This window comes from Podarcis tiliguerta (genome assembly GCF_965153285.1).
Source record: "Podarcis tiliguerta genome assembly, chromosome: 6".
NCBI lineage: Eukaryota > Metazoa > Chordata > Lepidosauria > Squamata > Lacertidae > Podarcis > Podarcis tiliguerta.
In genome coordinates this window covers 38,032,831-38,052,261 of record NC_139539.1, presented here as the reverse complement: position 1 = coordinate 38,052,261, position 19,431 = coordinate 38,032,831, and the positions used below count along the sequence as shown (strand labels likewise).

Sequence of the window (19,431 nt, the reverse complement as noted above, 5' to 3'; positions counted from 1 at the left end):
TTTTGCTCTTTCATTTTTATTAATCAGTGTGACTCTTTTATTTCTTATAAGCTGCCCAAGAACCTATGCTATTGGGTGGTCTATAAAAATACAGTAACTAAGAAGGACAGTACATGGGGTTGTATATCTTTTATCCAGATATTGGTTTGGCCTCAGAAACTTTATCAGGACCCTTCAGAGAATTTTCACTCCATAAACATCTGGATATTTTTTAAAAAACCTAATTGGAAAATGCATAAAGCCAGAGGACAGCCACCTGTTAGCAAGCTCCTTTCCTTTCCCACAGGAAAATGTAAAGCAGCTGCAACATGATCAGTCAGCCCCTTCTTCCAATCCTTCCCTCACCTGTCAAATATTCCTAACCACTGGCTTACTGGTGGTGAGGTAACCCTATCTCAGCAAGGGTTAAATCTGCTCTCAGTCTAGTGCACTCTCTATTTCACCCTAATCAGCACCTGCAATTGAAAATTCATTGAATTCCTCTGCCATGCAATCCTTGTCTGGACAATGTCATTTGCACACATTACAAGGCTGAATCCTTTGGGGAAATGGGGTTATCAAGCAGTGAATTGCAAGGGTTGCAGAGGTTGCCAGAAGCTGCATCTAGGAGACTAGCTCGTTTATTTGCTGACTGAAGATAAATAAATGGTTTATGCATGTGACACCAACAGTATATGTGGCCCCCAAAATCCCTGTAGTAGACACAAACCCTCCTGCTCAAACAGCAGGCAAGAATATGTTACCATTCCTAAAACAGGCAACTTAGGTTGCAATGCAAACTACACTTACAAAGGAATGTTTAATTTAACAAAGTTGGGGTTACCTCTGAATAAACATGCTTAAGATTGCACAGGATTCACCTGGGTGCTTTTTGACCATCTCAAAGAGACAGTAATTTATTCACTTGGCTCATACTGAAATCCATGCAGACCCAGAAAGGATTCAACATGCATTTAGCTTCCTGGACATACAGATTTAGAAAAACTATTTTTTAAGTTTGCTAAATATAGTAAAGTGGTATACAGTGGTACCTTGGGTTAAGTACTTAATTCGTTCCAGAGGTCCGTTCTTAACCTGAAACTGTTCTTAACCTGAAGCACCACTTTAGCTAATAGGGCCTCCTGCTGCTGCCGCGCTGCTGGAGCACGATTTCTGTTCTCATCCTGAAGCAAAGTTCTTAACCCGAGGTAATATTTCTGGGTTAGTGGAGTCTGTAACCTGAAGCGTATGGAACCTGAAGTGTATGTAACCCAAGGTACCACTGTACACTTGTCATGCCTTTTCAATTAACCAGTGTAGCATTTGCAAGCACATAACTGATATACACAAATGAATGATACATATTTACAGTAAAAGAAGAGTGTTGGGAACCTAATTTCTGAAAAAAATCCACGTGCCTGCTGTGTGTCCACTTGTCTTGTTTCTAAGAGGCTAGCGGAGTACAGAGCATTATGAGGGATACAATCTAATAATATTAAGAACTAGGAAAGGGAAAAGCAACGTGGCAGTTCAGGGGTGTACCTTTGTGAGTAAAATGGAAATGCTTTGCAATTTAAGGGGTGTTTGTGTGATTATTATGGAGCTGACCCTACCCCCCCAAATCACATAGCTTTCTCTCTCTGTCTCCAAAGTCAACGTACTGAGCATGGACATCTGCAACAGGGAATGTTTATGTGCATAGACAACAGTGTGCATAGGCTTCAATGTGAACCTTGTGTGGTTAGGGCTCTACTTCTGAGGAAATCTATACAAAAGGAGGTCTGCATGTATAGGTTTTCCTCCTGCAGATGTCCAGTCAAATCAGTGTAGACAGCAGCTCAGTCGGTAGAGCATGATACTCTTAATCTTAAGGTCATGGGCTCAAGCCCCACACTGGGCAAAAGGATTCCCTTGTGGTCCCTTCCAACTGTACAATTCTATGAATCTATGAAATCATGGGTGGATGGGTGGAGCTAGGCAGAACAAGCAAGTGATGCAACTTGGTAATTACAGGAGGACCCTTCATACATCTAACATGTGGAGGGGCTTTATGTTGAGGAAATACATGCAGTCAAACAGTATTTCTGATATTCAGTTTCAAGCAGTATTATGTTTTTATTGGGAAGAACAACACAGTTTTACTTTTTCTCTCTTTTATTTCTATTCTTGTGGGCATGTGGACATAACCACAGGATAAGAGCTGAATTGTCCTGAGTACCCCTCCCTCCTGACAAGCCAATGGAGATGATGGCATTTGTGACATGGACAGGAGCAAATTACTGTACCCACCACCAGTCTTACTGCAAAGGAAAGCCACCACATGGCTGTGTAATGGACTAAATTTAAGGCAAACTGAAAAGGACTTCTGAAGGAGCAAGTGCTGAGGAAATTTGTTCTGTTTTAGGATATTCAGTAATACCTCCACGAACATCTGTCTAGTCTAGCGTCCATTCCGGCGAACATCCATGGCAAACCCGGAAGTACCGGAATGGGTTACTTCTGGGTCTGCATGTGCAGAAGCATTAAATTGCCCATGCACAGAAGCGCAAACTGCTCCGCACGCGCGTGGAGACGCGGCGCTTTGCCCTGCATCCTTTTTGGCTAGTGGCCGGGGCTCCAGAACAGATCCCGGCTGCAAAACAAAGTACGACTGTACTGTACACAGAAAAATCAAACAACTCATAGAATTCATGGCCACGAGGGATTAACAATATCCTTTGAAATGATCTGAAAAATGTAGATCTGATAAAAATCACACGACCTTCCTACCTTAAATGCCAAGCATCTGGCTGAGCAAGAGTCAATCTCCCACCCTTTTTGATGAATAATTAGAAAAGTTACTAAGTAGGAGGTTTCATTGTAAAGGAATGGAAGTGTCAATTGAAACAAATGACAAAGCAGATAGGATTACTAGGACAGCACATATGCCCTTAGGAATGCTGTCCCACCACCTAGGGCTAATACAGTTCCATTCCAATACACACATTTCTTGTGTATCACTCCAGACTCAGATAAGCGGATGGACTTGGTGATCTGCAGTGCAACATAATTAACCAGTTTCTGGCTTATGCAGCCTTTGCAAGTTTCATCAACACTGAATTTGCATGGCATGACAAATTATTTCCTCAATTATTTGCTCAAAAGTCACAGATTGGCTCTGTGGCAGAGCAGGGAACTGAGCCCAGATCTTCACAGTATGGAGACAGTGACATATGAAATGGGCCAGTCTCTCTAAATTGAGCTGTAGCAGAGCTTTGTATGTGTGAATTGGTGGAAAACCAATTGCCCATGCAGCCTGATATCTCGGGACATTTGTTCTGACTATCGCTCTACCCAGCTGCATGATCTGCAGCCCGTGGCAGATTTCACCCCCACACTCCTCTGTCACATTCCAGCCCTCCGCTTCTGACAGGGCAGCTACTACACTGGCCTCGGTATCCTTAGCGCTGGGAGCTCAGCTCCTCTGCATATGCTGTCTGTCTTGTGAACATGGCTGGCATTTTTAATTTAGTCAATTTTCAGCTCTGCTTGTTCCTGTGAGATGTGTGTCAGGGCTGTTTTCCCTTTTAATACGTGAACACATTGAGCCGTTCTGATTTATCATAAGAATGTGACTCTCTCTGCCTGTCTTGTTAGAGGAGATACTGAGGAATTAAATTTCTGTGGGTTTTTTTTTTTTTTTTTGCTTTGTCTTCCGCTCAGCTGATTTCTGTGGGCTGAATTCTAGGCTTTAGTTGCTTACCTGATAATGAATCAAGGTGTTTAGCCGCTTCCAATCACCCTCAATCTTGGTGGTGATATCTTCATCCTGAAGGACCACACGTGCTATTCGGCCTTGCCGCCACTCTGCAGGAGAAGGAAGACAATGTTAGACAATCAAGGACAGAGGCACAGTCATCTCATTGGTAGGATGGTTCTCTGCAATGCTGAACCTCCAAGAAAAGAAGAATGGATTAAATTATTCTTCTATTGATTCCTGTGTAACTGCTGTTCCTACCCCATTTCCATAAGTAGCTCTTTCCCAAACCAAGTATGTTCCTACCCAAGTCCATGTCAACAGCTCGTGGCCTTTGTGAGTATGGGACATTTTTATACACTGCATCCAGAATCTTCTCTTTGACCTGAGTGATGGTGTCACAGTTCAGCACTTTCACAGGAATCTCAGGACTGTTCTCATTGTCTGGATTCACACAGTTCAAGATCTAGAGAAGAGAAAAGAATGGGACTATTAAGATGAACTCAGAAAAGCTAAGAAGAAATCATCTGCATATTACAGGAATTCTCAACCTAAGTTGGAGGTATAAAAATGCCTGTTCACAATTAAGTCCTATTTAGGCAGGGAAGCTAAATTGATAAAAAATAATAATTTTCCATTTCACAGAAAGCATGTGGAGACCTAGATCTGTAAGTATGCAGAGACATAGTCTACATAATTAGACAATTACTGTAGCTCTCTCTGTCCCTTGGGAAGGTGGATAAAATTTGTGCATGGATGATGCCCACGGGTGATGTACATAATGCTTTGGAAAGCCTGGTTCATCCCTTCAGATTACGGATGGATGGCTTGCTCTTTGTCCGGTTTAAGCGTGTTTTATTTTTAGATACTAACAGATTAACTCTGTCCTGTTTCTGCAGTTTAATGTGCAGGTTTTTGGGTTTTTTTTTAACACAAATCTACACAGATGTAGTTAAAAACAGAACCTAATGAGGTGGTCTAGAGCAGGAGTGCCCAAACGTTTTTCAAAGAGGGCCAGTTTTGATGAAGTGAACGTGCATGAGGGCTGACTGAAGTTGCTGAGCTTTTTAAAGGATTTTACCCCAGGACATGGGGCCCGGATTAAATCGACCGGTGGGCCATATTAGCCCCCCGAAATGGACTTTGGACATGCCTAGTCTAGGGGCTTTACAATCTTTTCCCTCATTTCTCCAACAGGACCTAGCCACCTGGAACAGCATGCTAGGAAGTGTGTCTGGCTCCACACAGGCAGCAAACAAGGTGGCAAATGCCTCCTGGCAATATTGGTGTTGGGATATGATGCCCTGCCTAGGGATATTGTCTGAGGGAAAATGTGATTGTCACTTTGAACCCATGGTATTCACTATGTCCCCCCCCCCCCATACATTTGTCCAATGTCCTTCCCAGGGACAATGTATACATTGGTCCAAGAGTTTTGTACAGGTGACTCCACACTGGGATGTGATTCCCCCCTCCCATATTCCTTCCCCATTTGTAATTCAACTGTACATACTATACTATACTATATTATACTATACTATACTACAGGGTGAGTCCTTTAAAAGAGGCCCCGTGGATACAGAGTACACATATTCCACGGGGCCTCTTTTAAAAAACTCACCTGTATCATGGAACATCAGCCACAATTCTGAAAATGAGGGTTGGAACTAGCTGAGATGGCTAACTGCCTATTTCCACCCTATGTGGAATCTTTAAGCATTTTCCCTACCATTAAAAACAATGGGCTGCTATTATGTTTGTATTACTATTCACTAAGGTGCCTGGGCTTCACATCTTTTCTCAGGAAGTTTCTCTGCTTGGATATGGACCCAGAGTTTCCACAATAAGAATCACCATGAAAACATTCTATTATATAAAGCACCTGGGACAGGAAAAAATTGCCACCTAACTTCCCCATTCAATCTATGTCCAGCCCTGGGGATTATGTTCCCCATGATGGCTGATGGCTGGTGCAACCAAAAATTGTTCAGAGAAGGCGCCCACTCACTAGAGTTTTGTACTCAATCTGCTGCCGGATCAGCTTGTCCTCACTCAGGGAATAACGTGCCTCCCCCGTAATGGCATCAATTGGGCCTTTCTCCATCTGTTGCTTGATGGCACAGTACAACATGAAGAGTGGCTCTCCAGCACATTCCTGTTTGACACAGAACACAAGAGAACTTGCACACTGATAAAGATAGAACTTGTCAAAGGCAGAGAAACCATGGCAAACAAGTATAATTTAAAAGCAGCTACACAACCCTCCTGATTTTTAAATTCATTGAGCTTCACAAGCAATGTTGGCTGATTTGAGTTTGCATGGTTTTGGTTTCTAAAGATTACAGGATGTGTTGCAAAAATATGTAACCAGAAAGGATGTGTCCTTGTTTTATGCACCATTTAGTAAGGAAAAAGCAAACATTAGCTTTTACACCTAACATCTATACCGGTCAGTTTCATTATAGGTGTTATATGATGTCAAGTGACTGACAACGGGGTGATCTGCCCATCTGTCAAAATGACCCCTGGAGGGTTGGCCACATTTGGAGCCAAGACTCCAGCTAGATCCAATTCCCTGCCCTAGAGGTAAGTTCATAATATTGCTCAATTTACTGGGGATGTACATCACTAAATAGTGTTCAAAACATGTGTGCTTTCAATTTGGTCAGCAGCATTAATAGTAAAGCAATAAAATAAAGCATTAAATATGAAACATTCACAACTAAAGTATCTAAATAAACCAGAAATTCAAGAAAAAGAAGTCACATAATATCTCCCTTGTTACATTCAATCAGCTACAAAGACACTTTTCTTTTTATGTTATTACAAAAATTCACCCACTCCTCTCTGATCCCTTGGCTAAAACTCTGATTCATTCTGTGGTAATCTCCAGCCTTGACTACTGCAACATTTTCATCTCTGGCTCCCCCCTTTTATACCTAAGTTTTCTCACATTGCTCCAAAACTCTGCTGCCAAAATTATTACTCTGTCTCAACCCACATGATGCGGAAGCTCAGGAAAGCTCAGTCAGTAAAGCATGAGACTCTTAATCTCAAGGTCGTTGGTTCAAGCCCCACGTTGGGCAAAATATTCCTGCATTACAGTGGGTTGGACTAGATGACCCTCCTGGTCCCTTCCAACTCTATAATTCTACAATTCCATGACACCACTCTTCAAATCCATCCACTAGATGTGCAACTGCATTTGCCCATATTCAACCCTTTGTATTATTGCCTCCCCCCACCCCACTTTATTTTCGATTGCAAGCTCCTGAAGAGCAGGGACCTCACTATTTTTACCTATAGGACTCTGGAAGTCATCAAGTATATAGATGGTGCTGTGTAAACAATAATTACGATCAGTGCTATTTTTCTAGTAAAAGAGGTGCTGGAGCTCACCAAGAACTTCTCCCTTGTTCTCTTAGAATGGCAATGGCACCCATCTGAGAAGTGCCAGAACTGAGCTCCAGTGAGCTTCAGCTGGGTAAAAAGCCCTGATCACAATCATCAAATGTATAAAAAGGGGAATAACTGTCTATTGGACTGCATTATAAAACACCACAAGATCAAACAGGCGCCAACAGGTATTTGTAGCCATCTGAAGTAGCCATAAACTGTATTCAATGTCTAAAATAAAATATGAATATCCAGCTCTTGATAATGCATTAGATACAGTACAGGAGAATGGGGAACTGAACTGCATTGGCTTGAGACCAGTAGAATATTTCTTCTTCCTACCCTTTTCACTTTTTATCTGTTGTATCTGTGCCTCGATTTCCCTCTGTTGAGTACACATGTGTGACATTTCAGATTTGTAATGTAATCTAGAAAGTCATGTGCTAAAGGAACCAGTATAGAACACACCTGTACTACAATCATAAATCATTCTGACTTCCCCCATGTAAGTCTAGGGAAAATGCTGAGAATTATTTTGCAGAATTATGGCCTTTTCCAACAGTAACAGTTCCCAGAATGCATAGCAGAGTGTAGTGAGGGCAAAAAACCATTCACAGATTAGAGAACCAAAGCTGCATTTGTACACAGGACTGGGCGGTCTCTACACTTTCCTCCTATTACTCCCTGTCTCACTCCCTGTCTCTGGGTTTAACTTCCTCCAGCCACTTGAAGAGTTAAGACAAAGGTTACATGCAGATTAGACAATGTCTGGTCCTTATTGAGCTTTTGTTTTGATTTGTTTGCCAGGAGGTGATACAACAATGAGAATTCATCCTGATTTGCTTTTGTGGTGATTTTACATCTTCCTATTAATTATTTGTCCATCCCACACTTCTAGCGCATTTCCCCATCACTTTCCTAACTACATAAAGTCTGTTTTGTGTGTGCGCTAGGGTTACAAAGCACTTTAATCCACTTTAATTATGGAAACCTACATTTCTGGCATAAGCTTGCATCCTTACTGCAAAATACTGATGCTCTGGAGGTGACCACAGAAAACAAGAACTTGAAAAGAACATAACAAAGAAATTGGATTCAGGGTAGAAGCAGCTGACACTTTACCTTTAAGAATTTGTGGAGAAGGAAAGCAAACCAATTAGTCAACATCTTCTCAGCCACTGACTCAGTCCTGGGAAGAGATTAGAAGGAGTTTTATTAAGCCCACATTAAAATTAAAAAAATGAATAGATCATCATAATTTAATTTGTATGTTGCCTTTAGATGGCTAGAGCCATGCTGAAGGCTGCTTGAAACATGAAAAGATTTACACAATTGCAAACATAACAAAAGTAGTCATAAATAAAATACACCAAAAAGCACACAACCATAACTGAAAAATTCCAACAAGTCCCACAGAAATCATTATAAGATCAAAAAATTAAGATACAAAATATTAATTTCAACAACAGCAGCAACAACCAAACCACCTAAACAATACCCCAACCCAAAAGTAAGGACTAGTTTAACTTCTCCCTCCCTCATAAATTAAGCACAGTATCTTTTTATGTGAACAGCCCTGAGACCTCCGGGTATAGGGAAGTATATAAATTCAATCAATCAATCAATTAAAAATATATGATTGCAAAGACTCCTCCCTTTACCATCTTTTTCTTCGCAGAACCAGGGGATTAGTGCCAGGGCACCAATGCAATAGAAAAATAAAGTTAATGTAATTGTATAGCAGATTTCAAACAATGTGGCATTTCATCACACAATATAATTGTGTATCCGTCTGTATTTTTTTATTTTTAGAATATTTTCTGCTTTTTGATGAAATAATGGACAAAAGCCACAGCAGAAGACAATACGCTAAGTAACAGAAATCCATCTGCTGCAAGAAAAATAGTTCAAACAAAGATAAACATAAACTCCACAATGTACTCTGAGGGCAAAACTAAACGTGAACTACAGTAGGGATCTATTGCAATACTCATTGCTGCATATGCTATGTGCTAATATCTATCAAGCTGTGAACTACAAAGTTTCAGTGTTCCTTTCAGTGGAACATGCAGCCTTATCTTACTACAAAGCAAGTTGGAACCCCAATTTATTGTGAGAAAGGCTGCTGCCTTGGTCACAACTAACAATTGCTGGGTGAGGGACACTCTGTTTTCCTAATACTGTACCTGCTATGTGAGCAACAGCACCCAAAGAGTTAAATAGCCCTTTTAAGTTTGGAAGTAGAAAAATGGTATGCTGAGCTTTTTAAGGCCACCACACCTCTCCTGACTGCATCAGAAATGGTGCATTTTTCAAGGCTAATCTTAGAAACAGCAAGTATGCATTCATTTGTCCCAGCAGCAGATAATGTTCTTGGGGCTCACTATACAGAGAATGTGTGTCCTAATCCCTGTGGAATTCGAAGTTCTGTCATTGGGTGGCCTTTGGGTAAGACATACTCTCCCAACCTAGCTTACCTGACAAGAATTGTTGTGGGGCTAAAACAGCCTTCCCCAACCTGTTGCGTCCTGGATATTCCACACTATGACAACTATTGGCCCAAGCCAGCGCAACTGATGGATGTTGTATAACCCAAAGCATCTTGTGGTCAATAGGTTGGGGAAGGCTGAACTGAAATGCTACAGGGAGCTCCTCAGTGGAAGGGTGGGAGCCAATGGAATACCTATAGTAATAGTAATTGTTAGGAAATGTCAGTTTCCCGCCTTCAGGGTGTCTGGAAATGTGATTGCAATGCATTCCAGCAGAAAGTGTGTGTGTGGGGGGGGGGAGTTGAAGGAACAAGAAAAATTGACTTTAATGCTATCGTTTATGAATGCTGGAAGGTCCCACTCTTGATTTTTGATCAATTGGAATTGGAAAGTCAATCTGAAGCTTTTGTCCCTTGCTCTGCCCCTCCCACATTTTCAGCAAGAAGTAAATGCAGATTGCTCATGAACTGAAAGTAACAAAGCCCAGCTGACAGCCCATCACAGCAGCCCCTCTGAAGGGGATGCCTGGTGGAGCTGTAACTCCTCACACTTGGTGCAAATTATACCCTGTAGCTCAGTAAATCACTGGAATTTGTGGCTGGTGGCAATCAAGGACAGCAGAGTGACAATGGCAGGGGAAATTGCAGCTTTTCTCAAGGGCCACACCCAGCACTAGCTCCTCACATTGTGTCCAAGATTATCTCTAATTTAAATACAATGGTTCTTAATGATAGTTTTTAATGCTGGCACGGCAGGATTGCCGATTCCTCTTTAAAAGTGATACAGCCTCTGTTCCTGGGAAATGGGGAAGATTTTGAAAGATGCATCAATGAAAGGAGTAGAGTTCCTGTTCTCACTACGTGCTGAGCCAGGGTGTTCATAGAGCAGCTGTAGACGAACTACTTAATTTATTACCAGCTGTGCCAGCCGAAAACATGCTGCAAATGAATCTTTTTCAAGGCAGGATGATATCCTTTATAAGTGGAACGTCTATAGACTTTCTTCCATAGGACACTGATCAGTGGCAATGTTTAACCATCTGACTTTCCCACCAGCAACGAACAGCGCTGCTATGCATCATTCAGCTGCACGCTGTCCTAAAATTATATGCTAGGGTGCATCTTTCTCAAATGACAATGAAGTATACAGTGCTTTAGTAAGAATCCGTTTTTGGCAGAGTAACTGGTCACCAGAGATCCAGTAAACACTTTTTCCTACCTTACAACTGGTACAGACATTTTTCAAATAGTTTCAGGCATGACTCTTTGCTACTTGATGAGTGAAGGTGATATTCTAGAGATTTTTCTTTATATAGAAAAAGGAGGGGCTATTGCTCAGCAGTGCTGAATACTGCATTCCTGCTGACATCTCTGTTTAGAAGATTTCAGGTAGGAGGGCTTGGAAAATATGTGACAAAGCTCACTTCAAATATTTTTCTTGACAGTGTGGTTAATCTTCCTAGTTTACTAATGTTAGGGAATCTCCCATGTTGTACGGATCAAAGTTTAAATAATATCTGGTTCTGCTGTACTTATACAAGCCAACAAATTCTGGGGTATGGAAACTTATTCCTATAAGCAGAGCAGATTGCTCAAATTCTATCTGTCTCTCAATCCAAACACACACACACACACACACACACAGAGAGAGAGAGAGAGAGAGAGAGAGAGGATTAAGAGAAAGAAAGAAAGAAAGAAAGAAAGAAAGAAAGAGAGCTAGAATTGGGTTTTCATAGAATACCAACTATTTTAGGAAAGGAAGTATGCTGTGGATAGAGTGGTAGAAGTCAGCATAGAACTAGGAACAGAAATTCGTCTAAAGCAATCATGATTACAAACTTGGTTTTGAAAAAAATGAAAACCAAGAATCAGAGTCCACATTCTGTGTCAGATTCCATGTAAAGACTATATTGTCATATACTATATGAAATTGTAGGTCAATATGTTTTTATGTATCCTGTCTGCTCTTCATTCCATTCATTCCAGGAATAGTGCTGATATGGAATATGTTATTGTTTCTCTTTGCCAACAATTCACAGAGCCTCAGAACAAATATTAACTATAGCTTTGCAGCTCCATCTATTTTTTGTTTTTTTTACTCCATAGACAGATACATGTATAAAATGCGTAGGGAACTGTGAAGACAAAAGATTTCCACACACAAATAGTTGTTATTTGATGAGAGGAAAGTACCTTGCTAATGCCTTCTTTTTAAAAAAAATATGCTTCTGACAATGAGAAAAAATAATAGTTAACTTCTATAAAACACCTTGAATAAACAAGCAGTCAACAGTAAACAAATATACCAGTCCATTGAAAAAACTAAAAAATATGTATCCAGATCATTAGGCAAATGCTCTAAAAAGCCATACAGAGAGAAAGTTGTAACAATCCTGATAATGGCTGCTTACTGTCCTATTTGCGGTGAGTGGCAGCTGTGACCCAGTGTGGTTCTCTCACCTTGCCTCGCTTTGTCTTGCAGCCTCCCTGGCCACCACAGAAACTCTCGGGTTCCTGCCAAAAGCTGGAGTCAAATGAGCCAATCTGTGGTGTCCAGGGTGTGCGGCCTGGTGAGTGGACCTGAGGGAGGCAGGCTTCCCTCAGATCCGCCGGCCATCTATTTAGCCCGGCCAACCCTGCACGTGGCAGTCCGGTTGACCAGGAGCGTCACACATCCTGCCCCCTCCTTTCATTAGTAGCTGCTTTCTGCTAACTCATCCCTTTCAGCTAGATGGGCTTTGCTGTGGTCTGTTAACAGTTGCCATATTTGGGGCCAGGAAGGAATATTCCCTGTGTGGCAGGTTTTGCTTGCCCCATAGCACTAATCACAACTTTGGCAGTTTAGCTTTAGGTCTTGGGCGGAATCCTATAGTATTTCATCCAAGCAGGGGTGGGTGGGGGTGAAGTGGTGACTTATCCCCCTCCTTTTCTCTCTGTAGCGGCGCTAACAGCATACCCCATTAGAGGAGTCTGGAGGGAAGTCTCTGTCCAAAGAGTCAGTTGTGTGGGCTAGTGGGCCATAGAGCTCCCCTCAGCATTTGGGAGCCATCCACGTAAACCTGTGTTTTGCGATGGATCCACCCCCAAACCCCTCATGCCTCAGTCCTCCCAGCAGGGTGGGGCTAAGAGGGATATATGCTTAATGCCTATGCCAAGGCTTCCTACATCTGAAATCAATAAAGATGTGGCCATTTCAAATCCCAGACAGTTGTCATGTCCACTTATTAACCCTCTTTACTGATTGGGCACGCCAGAATGGGGGCTCTGTGACTAGACACGCAACAGTTCAAACGATTAGGTCCCAAACAAGCAAATAATCTGCATCTTTATCCCAACTGTTTGTTCAACAATTTTGAGTTTGAACAGAGGCCCAGGGGGAGGGGAAGTTTTAAGCTTTCTCCAATTTGATCATATCACGTCTCATCTTGTGTCTTTACACTGTTTGTTTTTTTGTTTTTTGTTTGTATAGAATTCAGTTTAAACTTGTTTTGGCACTTAACATATTCCCCCTGTTACTTCTTTATGATTGCTGTTGCTCCTAATATTTTTTCTTCATCCTTCTTGTTAGGTATGATGTTTCTCATCCTATTGTTTATCTTAACCACGTTTCACCCTTAGACTGAATTCAGACTAGCTCAGAACAGAGCCGCGGCAATCAAAGGGACTTGAGATAATTGTGACTTCAGTGGGTGATTTCAACAAGTCTGCTCTAAGCATAACAATGTCTGGATCCAGAGCCCACCTTTATAGAAACCTTTATTGGACCAGGTGTGCAGCCTGATTCTGTTTATGTGTTGAATCAGCGCTAAAAGTAAATCCCACTATGTTCAATGGGGTTTGCTTACAAGTAAGTGTTCAGAGGACTGTAGCCTTAGACTGAAAGTCACTATAACAAACAATAAATATCAGGTATGATCTAAATAACTGTGAAACTAACTGTGTGAACCCAAGGGGGCTTTTCTCACAGCCCCACTCCCTGACCATGATGCATGGTAATTTGCTTTTCCAGCTGAAGGGCATCTCATAAAGCAATTTGTGAAACTGCATGCGAGTCAGCTGTTCAAAGGGGGGAAAGGCCATAGGTTTGACTGGGCTAGATAGAGAAGGATCTTTGGATACTGGCTGTTTAAAAAATAAAAATAAAATCATTACTATAGTTTTGTTGCCACTGTAATGATTTTGAATGTCATCACTGAAAAAGGAACACCCAAATCTGTGCTAATTTCCTGAGTTCCAGCAAAAAATATATAGACATTCTTCACCCATTACGCTGAGCTCCCACAGTAAGTTTCTAATCTTCTGCATATCATTTTGCCACCCACATCTTACTGTGTTCAGCAATCTCTGAAATCTGGCCTGTGCTGGAGGTCCCACAAGCACTCCCTTAATGCTTTCTTGCCATGTTCTGGAGGGACCTCTGCTGTTCTCTCATCTGCTAAAGAGGACCTTCTGATCTGGAAGCACTGCATTGACCCACACAGCAGGTATGCTTTTTGCTCCACAGACTCAGAAAATACTGCTATAGATCTGCCTCTAAAAATATTAAATAAGCTCTCAAAGATTAAAGCAGCATGGGACCATCCCCAGACTCAAAGAAAATCCTTTTCATATTGACCACATAACGACAGCAAATCACACTCCAGAGATGAGCCAGCTTAAAAAAAAGTTGGGGCGTGGGGAAGGAAGCCTGACGCCAGAAACCAAAGCCCTTTGGCTGTCTAGAAGCAAGGGGAATAAAACTAAGCCAATCAAAGAGGTTTAGGAGATTCCCTGAAAAATCAATGTGTATTTTATTAATTTTTCTTGGGTTTGTCTGGGACTCTGAACTGCCTGTCTGATTCTTGTTCTGAGTACAAGCATAGCAATTTCATTTAGTATCAACTTTCCCCAGATTCCTGAAAAGGAAGGTGTAATGAGAGACAGAGGGGGAAGGGGGGTGGGGAAGGGGGGAAACAAACGCCAGCTAGAAAGTGCTTCCATCCCAGATCTCAAAAATAAAATAAAATAATCTCCCACTTTGTGGCTGCTCATTCATTATTAACTTAGAACAAAATGTTCCATCTCACAATATTTTGCATACTAAATAAAACTCAAGGAGTCTGCCGATCCACAGGGCTGGAACAGGCCTTTATTTGTAGCTTTCTGTCTGAAATGTTTGATCTTCACACAGTGGAGTAGGCTTTTAAGTTGTTTTGCTGTTCCCTCTGGTTCCCTCCTTGCATCTTTCCCTTGCCTTATGAATAACTGCTACTTCTCATTAACCCTTCTGAAGCTGCTGCTGCGGTTTCATCAGACCTCATGGTTCCTCCTCTCAACCTCAGCAGCATGTCATCTATCAAAGTCAACAACAGAGCAGGAGCAAGGGGAAGAGCGGAATAGCACTCCCGGCATTGCATTTCTGGGACAGAAGAGGTGAAATGCAACACACTGTGCGCTGAAGTGCAGGAGAAGGTGACTGTCTTAAATGCACAGCTGGAAAGCATTCTGCATAGTGAGACCTTTGGGGATCGCTTGGGGTTGCAATATTCAGGTCTCACCTGCCCTCCGCATGGACTTTATGTTTAGAAAACTACTCTGACTTTCATAACTACACTCCATTGATTTTTTTCCCCACAGAAGACCAGAATTCTTTGCAAAAGAAAAAGGTGGCATGTGAATATCTGAGGTTCTCTATATGCTAGATCTAACCCTGAACTCTAATATTCACACTGTTTTCTTAAATTTGAAAGCCTGCAACTGTAGATTGCATGTGAAACAGCAGAAGGTGGAATGTTCACTTTTGCATGGGCCGTGTCCAGAAAGTGGTGTTGGGGGATGAGTGTTCAGACCCCTGGGCTCTCACTTGTGGGTTGCCTCAGGGTTCTGTCCTCTCCCCCATGCTTTTTAATATCTACATGAAGCCGCTGGGAGAGATCATCAGGGGGTTTGGGCTGGGTGTTCATCAGTATGTAGATGATACCCAGCTCTGCCTCTCTTTCAAATCAGAACCAGTGAAGGCGGTGAAGGTCCTGTGTGAGTGCCTGGAGGCAGTTGGAGGATGGATGGCAGCTAACAAATTGAGGTTGAATCCTGACAAGACAGAGATACTGTTTTTGGGGGGCAGGTAGGTCCTGAATAGGGTAAATGTGCCCCTGAAGGACTAGGTGCACAGCCTGGGAGTCATTTTGGACTCACAGCTGTCCATGGAGGCGCAGGTCAATTCTGTGTCCAGGACAGCTGTCTACCAGCTCCATCTGGTACACAGGCTGAGACCCTACCTGCCCGCAGACTGTCTCACCAGAGTGGTGCATGCTCTAGTTATCTCCTGCTTGGGCTACTGCAATGTGCTCTATGTGGGGCTACCTTTGAAGGTGACTTGGAAACTGCAATTAATCCAGAATGCGGCAGCTAGACTGGTGACTGGGAGTGGCTGCTGGGAACATATAACACCAGTCTTGAAAGATCTACATTGGCTCCCAGTACGTTTCTGAGCACAATTCAAAGTGTTGGTGCTGTCTTTTAAAGCCCTAAATGGCCTCGGTCCTGTATACCTGAAGGAGCATCTCCATCCCATCGTTCAGCCTGGACACTGAGATCCAGTACTGAGGGCCTTCTGGCGGTTCCCTCATTGTGAGAAGTGAGGTTACAGGGGACAAGGCAGAGGGGCTTCTCGGTAGTGGCACCTGCCCTGTGGAACGCCCTCCCAGCAGATGTCAAGGAAATAAGCAACTATCATACTTTTAAAAGACATCTGAAGGCAGCCCTGTTTAGGAAAGTTTTTAATGTTTAATGCTGTATTGTGTTTTTAATATTTGATTGGGGGCCGCCCAGAGTGGCTCGGGAAACCCAGACACATGGGCAGGGTACAAATAAATAAATAATAATCTGTTTGAAGTCCAACAAAGAGATCAATTTTTCTCCTTGGAGCCTCATGAACATTCCTAGTACAAGGCACACAGAATCTTCATATGAGCAGAGCAAACCAAATCTCCAGCAGGAGCAACACAGTGAAATGGAGAAGTGTACTGCATCTGGAGCCTAACTGCTCACACTGTCCAGGTCAGAAGGTGGCTAGGCTTTTTTTATTCCTTTTTTGCTATGCCAGGGCCAGGGTAGTGTAGCAGAGGGGCTCTGATTGGGCTACTCTCCAGGAAACAGACCTACGCATTGCTGGCCATGCTTCATCCCTGCAGTGCCCCATTTCAGGCTTTACACTGGCAGTGGAGACAGCTCCCCACCTGCCAGCTAGCAGAACGCTACTCCTAATCTTAACTCTCTTTAGGGGTTAGAATGGCAGCCTTCACCTTTAGCAAACAATGCTATGTTTTTCATTTGGGTTTCTGTCTGGTCAGGTGTTTCAGAGTCCGGGGTGTGGTAACAAATCTCCATTAAAGATATATTTTAGAAATCTGAACTTGTGTTCATAGAGTCATAGACTTGTAGGAATCTTTTGCCCAATATGGGACTCGAGTCCATGAGGTTAAGAGTCTCATTCTCTAACAACGGCGCTATTGCAAAAAGAGAATAGGGTTTCACAAATTTCTGTGTGAAACTTGAGGGGTTGATTGGAAATCATGTAGGATTGACCTCCTGTTCCTCAATCTAACTACATCAAAATTGATACCTATTCTGCAGCTGATTTTGATGAGAGCTCACAAGAAGTTTAAGCCTGTACAGAATCCTAATTTGCATAAGGCAATGTCTCGCATGAACTGGAGCTTTTTCATGCATCCTAGGGCAAACTACACTGTATGATTAATGCTGGAAAAAGTGCATCACACAGAGCTACAATTCCCAGAGTTTCCTATGAAGAGGGATTGATTATTAAACCACTCTGGGAACTGAGAGTTCTGTGAGAGGAATGGGAGTCTCTTAACAACTCTCAGCACCCTTAACAAACTACGGTTGCTAGGATTTTTTGGGGGGAAGCTATGTCTGCTTAAAGTGTAATCACAGTGCTTTAAATACATGGTATGAATATGGTCATACTTTAAAGTATTTGAAGTGGGGAGTAAAAACAACCATTTGTGTCATCATAGTGTGTAGCTCCACCTCTGCTTTTGAAGGGTCTCTTCATAGGGATACCTGAAAAGGACCCAGCTGCTTATAGAAATTGAGCCATACCTATCAAGTAAGCCTAGAACAGTATGGCTGTCTATAATTTCTGATAACTACTCCTGACATGTTTCTGTAACTTAAAAAAATAAAACTGCACCAGCCATGCAATACAGTACTTGATTTCTGCCCATTCAAACTCTAAGACACAGAGCAACCAGTAATATGGGAAACCTCAGGCTAAGGGGCCAAACACGCCTTGTTTACATGGATGAAGGCTAGAAAGGGGTGTGTGAGTATGTGTAGAAACTAGTTTACTGTACAAAAGTAATATTTACATACATTGCCCCACCCACTTTTGCCTTAAGCCCTGCCCATCACTGGCATGTGGCCCCTGTAAGATTGCCCAGAAAAGAAAGTGTCCTTCAGGCTGCAAAAAGCTTCCTGTGCTAGCTCTATACTGCTCAACAGGATCCTGTGCTGGGCTGTGGACTACTGCTCTGTCCCAGTTTAGTAGTTCTTATTTTACTTTGAGTAGCATTAGTGTTATCTGAGGGTTGACTTTCCCAGCATCTGACTCTGCCACAAGAAAGGCTGTCAGGGATTTCTTTCTAAGCCTTCTTCAGGCAGAGAAACATCTGCTTCTGACTTAATTCTTTTCCCTTTTCAGCTCCAAGACGCCTTCACAGCTCATAACTGGATGCACTGAAGACTCTGGGTTTGGCATGGAAAAAGTCAAATAAAACATGTCATGTACACTTTAGGCAGGCAAGAGAAGACAAGAGCAGTAGGACAGCTTGCCACACACAGCCTCTGTGGGCTTGTTCTTGCCTCGTGCTCTGTCTCTCTGGGAATGAAGCTATGAAGCTGCCAGGCTAGCTCTGATGTGGTGCACTGGATTACGAAGAAAACCTGCTGGTGGCGGTGGCAGGACGCAAGGAAATGCTGAGATCATCAGCCTTATATTTTTAGAGAACAGTGAAAAGTCATTATTAACAGCTCTGCCAGAAGAATTCAGCCTTCTGTCCTTTTCTGCAGCTGCAAAAATTATTGGGGGCTGGGGAATGACAGAGCACTTCAATTTCTGAGCTGAGTTACTCCTTTTATGACTATGTTCCACTCCACTATCAGAAATAGGGTTTCCCTCCATGCAAGCAAAGATTCTCAGGTTGCTGAATTCATACTATTATTACTATTACGGTAGTTACACTACACCAATAGCTAGAATAACTTTTGTTGGCAGTCCCATTCATGACTCTGAAGATCACACCTCTTTTTTATTCATAGATAGGAACAAGAACAGGATTGTATTGGAGCAGTGTTGTAACATACCTATTCCAAGCACCAAGGCAGTCCAGCATTGCAGTCTATGAGCTAAAATTACCCCTGTCTGTCTGGTTATTTATGCCTTTTCAATTTCTGTAATGTCTGAGCAGGGCCAGAGTAAGGAGCCAAACAAGAAGTTAGGTAACATGCAATATAGTTAGACAATTCAGAGACACAAGAGAAAGGAAATTCTGCCCCTGGCATTGTTCCAAAACTACCACTTTGCTGAACACTGGATGGCATTTAAAATGCAAACATATATGAACCACAAGGCCTTCTCACTCTGCATAGAAATGGGAGGAGAGAATTAGATATATTCTGCTGCAAATACTCTCTTGTGTTACCCAAACTCTAGTTTGTTAAACTTTTAACTGCAACCTTTAGTCCAAAATATCTTCTGCAAAGAAAGAACCGTGCCAAGTTTTAGAAAAGGCAGGAACAGAGCTCTCACTCTTCATAGTGCTCTTTTTAT

The 19,431-nt window shown here is 42.3% G+C and overlaps 1 protein-coding gene across 2 annotated transcripts in view; it reads right to left on the bottom strand.

The window, feature by feature from the left end:
- PLXNA2 (plexin A2) overlaps positions 1 to 19,431 on the bottom strand; it is a 386,922-nt gene that overhangs the window by 29,829 nt on the left and 337,662 nt on the right. For both annotated transcript variants that reach the window (XM_083444223.1, XM_083444224.1), the window contains exons 23-26: positions 8,234 to 8,300; positions 5,724 to 5,870; positions 4,022 to 4,181; positions 3,722 to 3,825 (exon numbers count right to left, since the gene is read on the bottom strand). In XM_083444223.1, the coding sequence (XP_083300349.1) occupies positions 3,722 to 3,825; positions 4,022 to 4,181; positions 5,724 to 5,870; positions 8,234 to 8,300 (478 nt within the window). The remainder of the gene's footprint in view (positions 1 to 3,721; positions 3,826 to 4,021; positions 4,182 to 5,723; positions 5,871 to 8,233; positions 8,301 to 19,431) is intronic.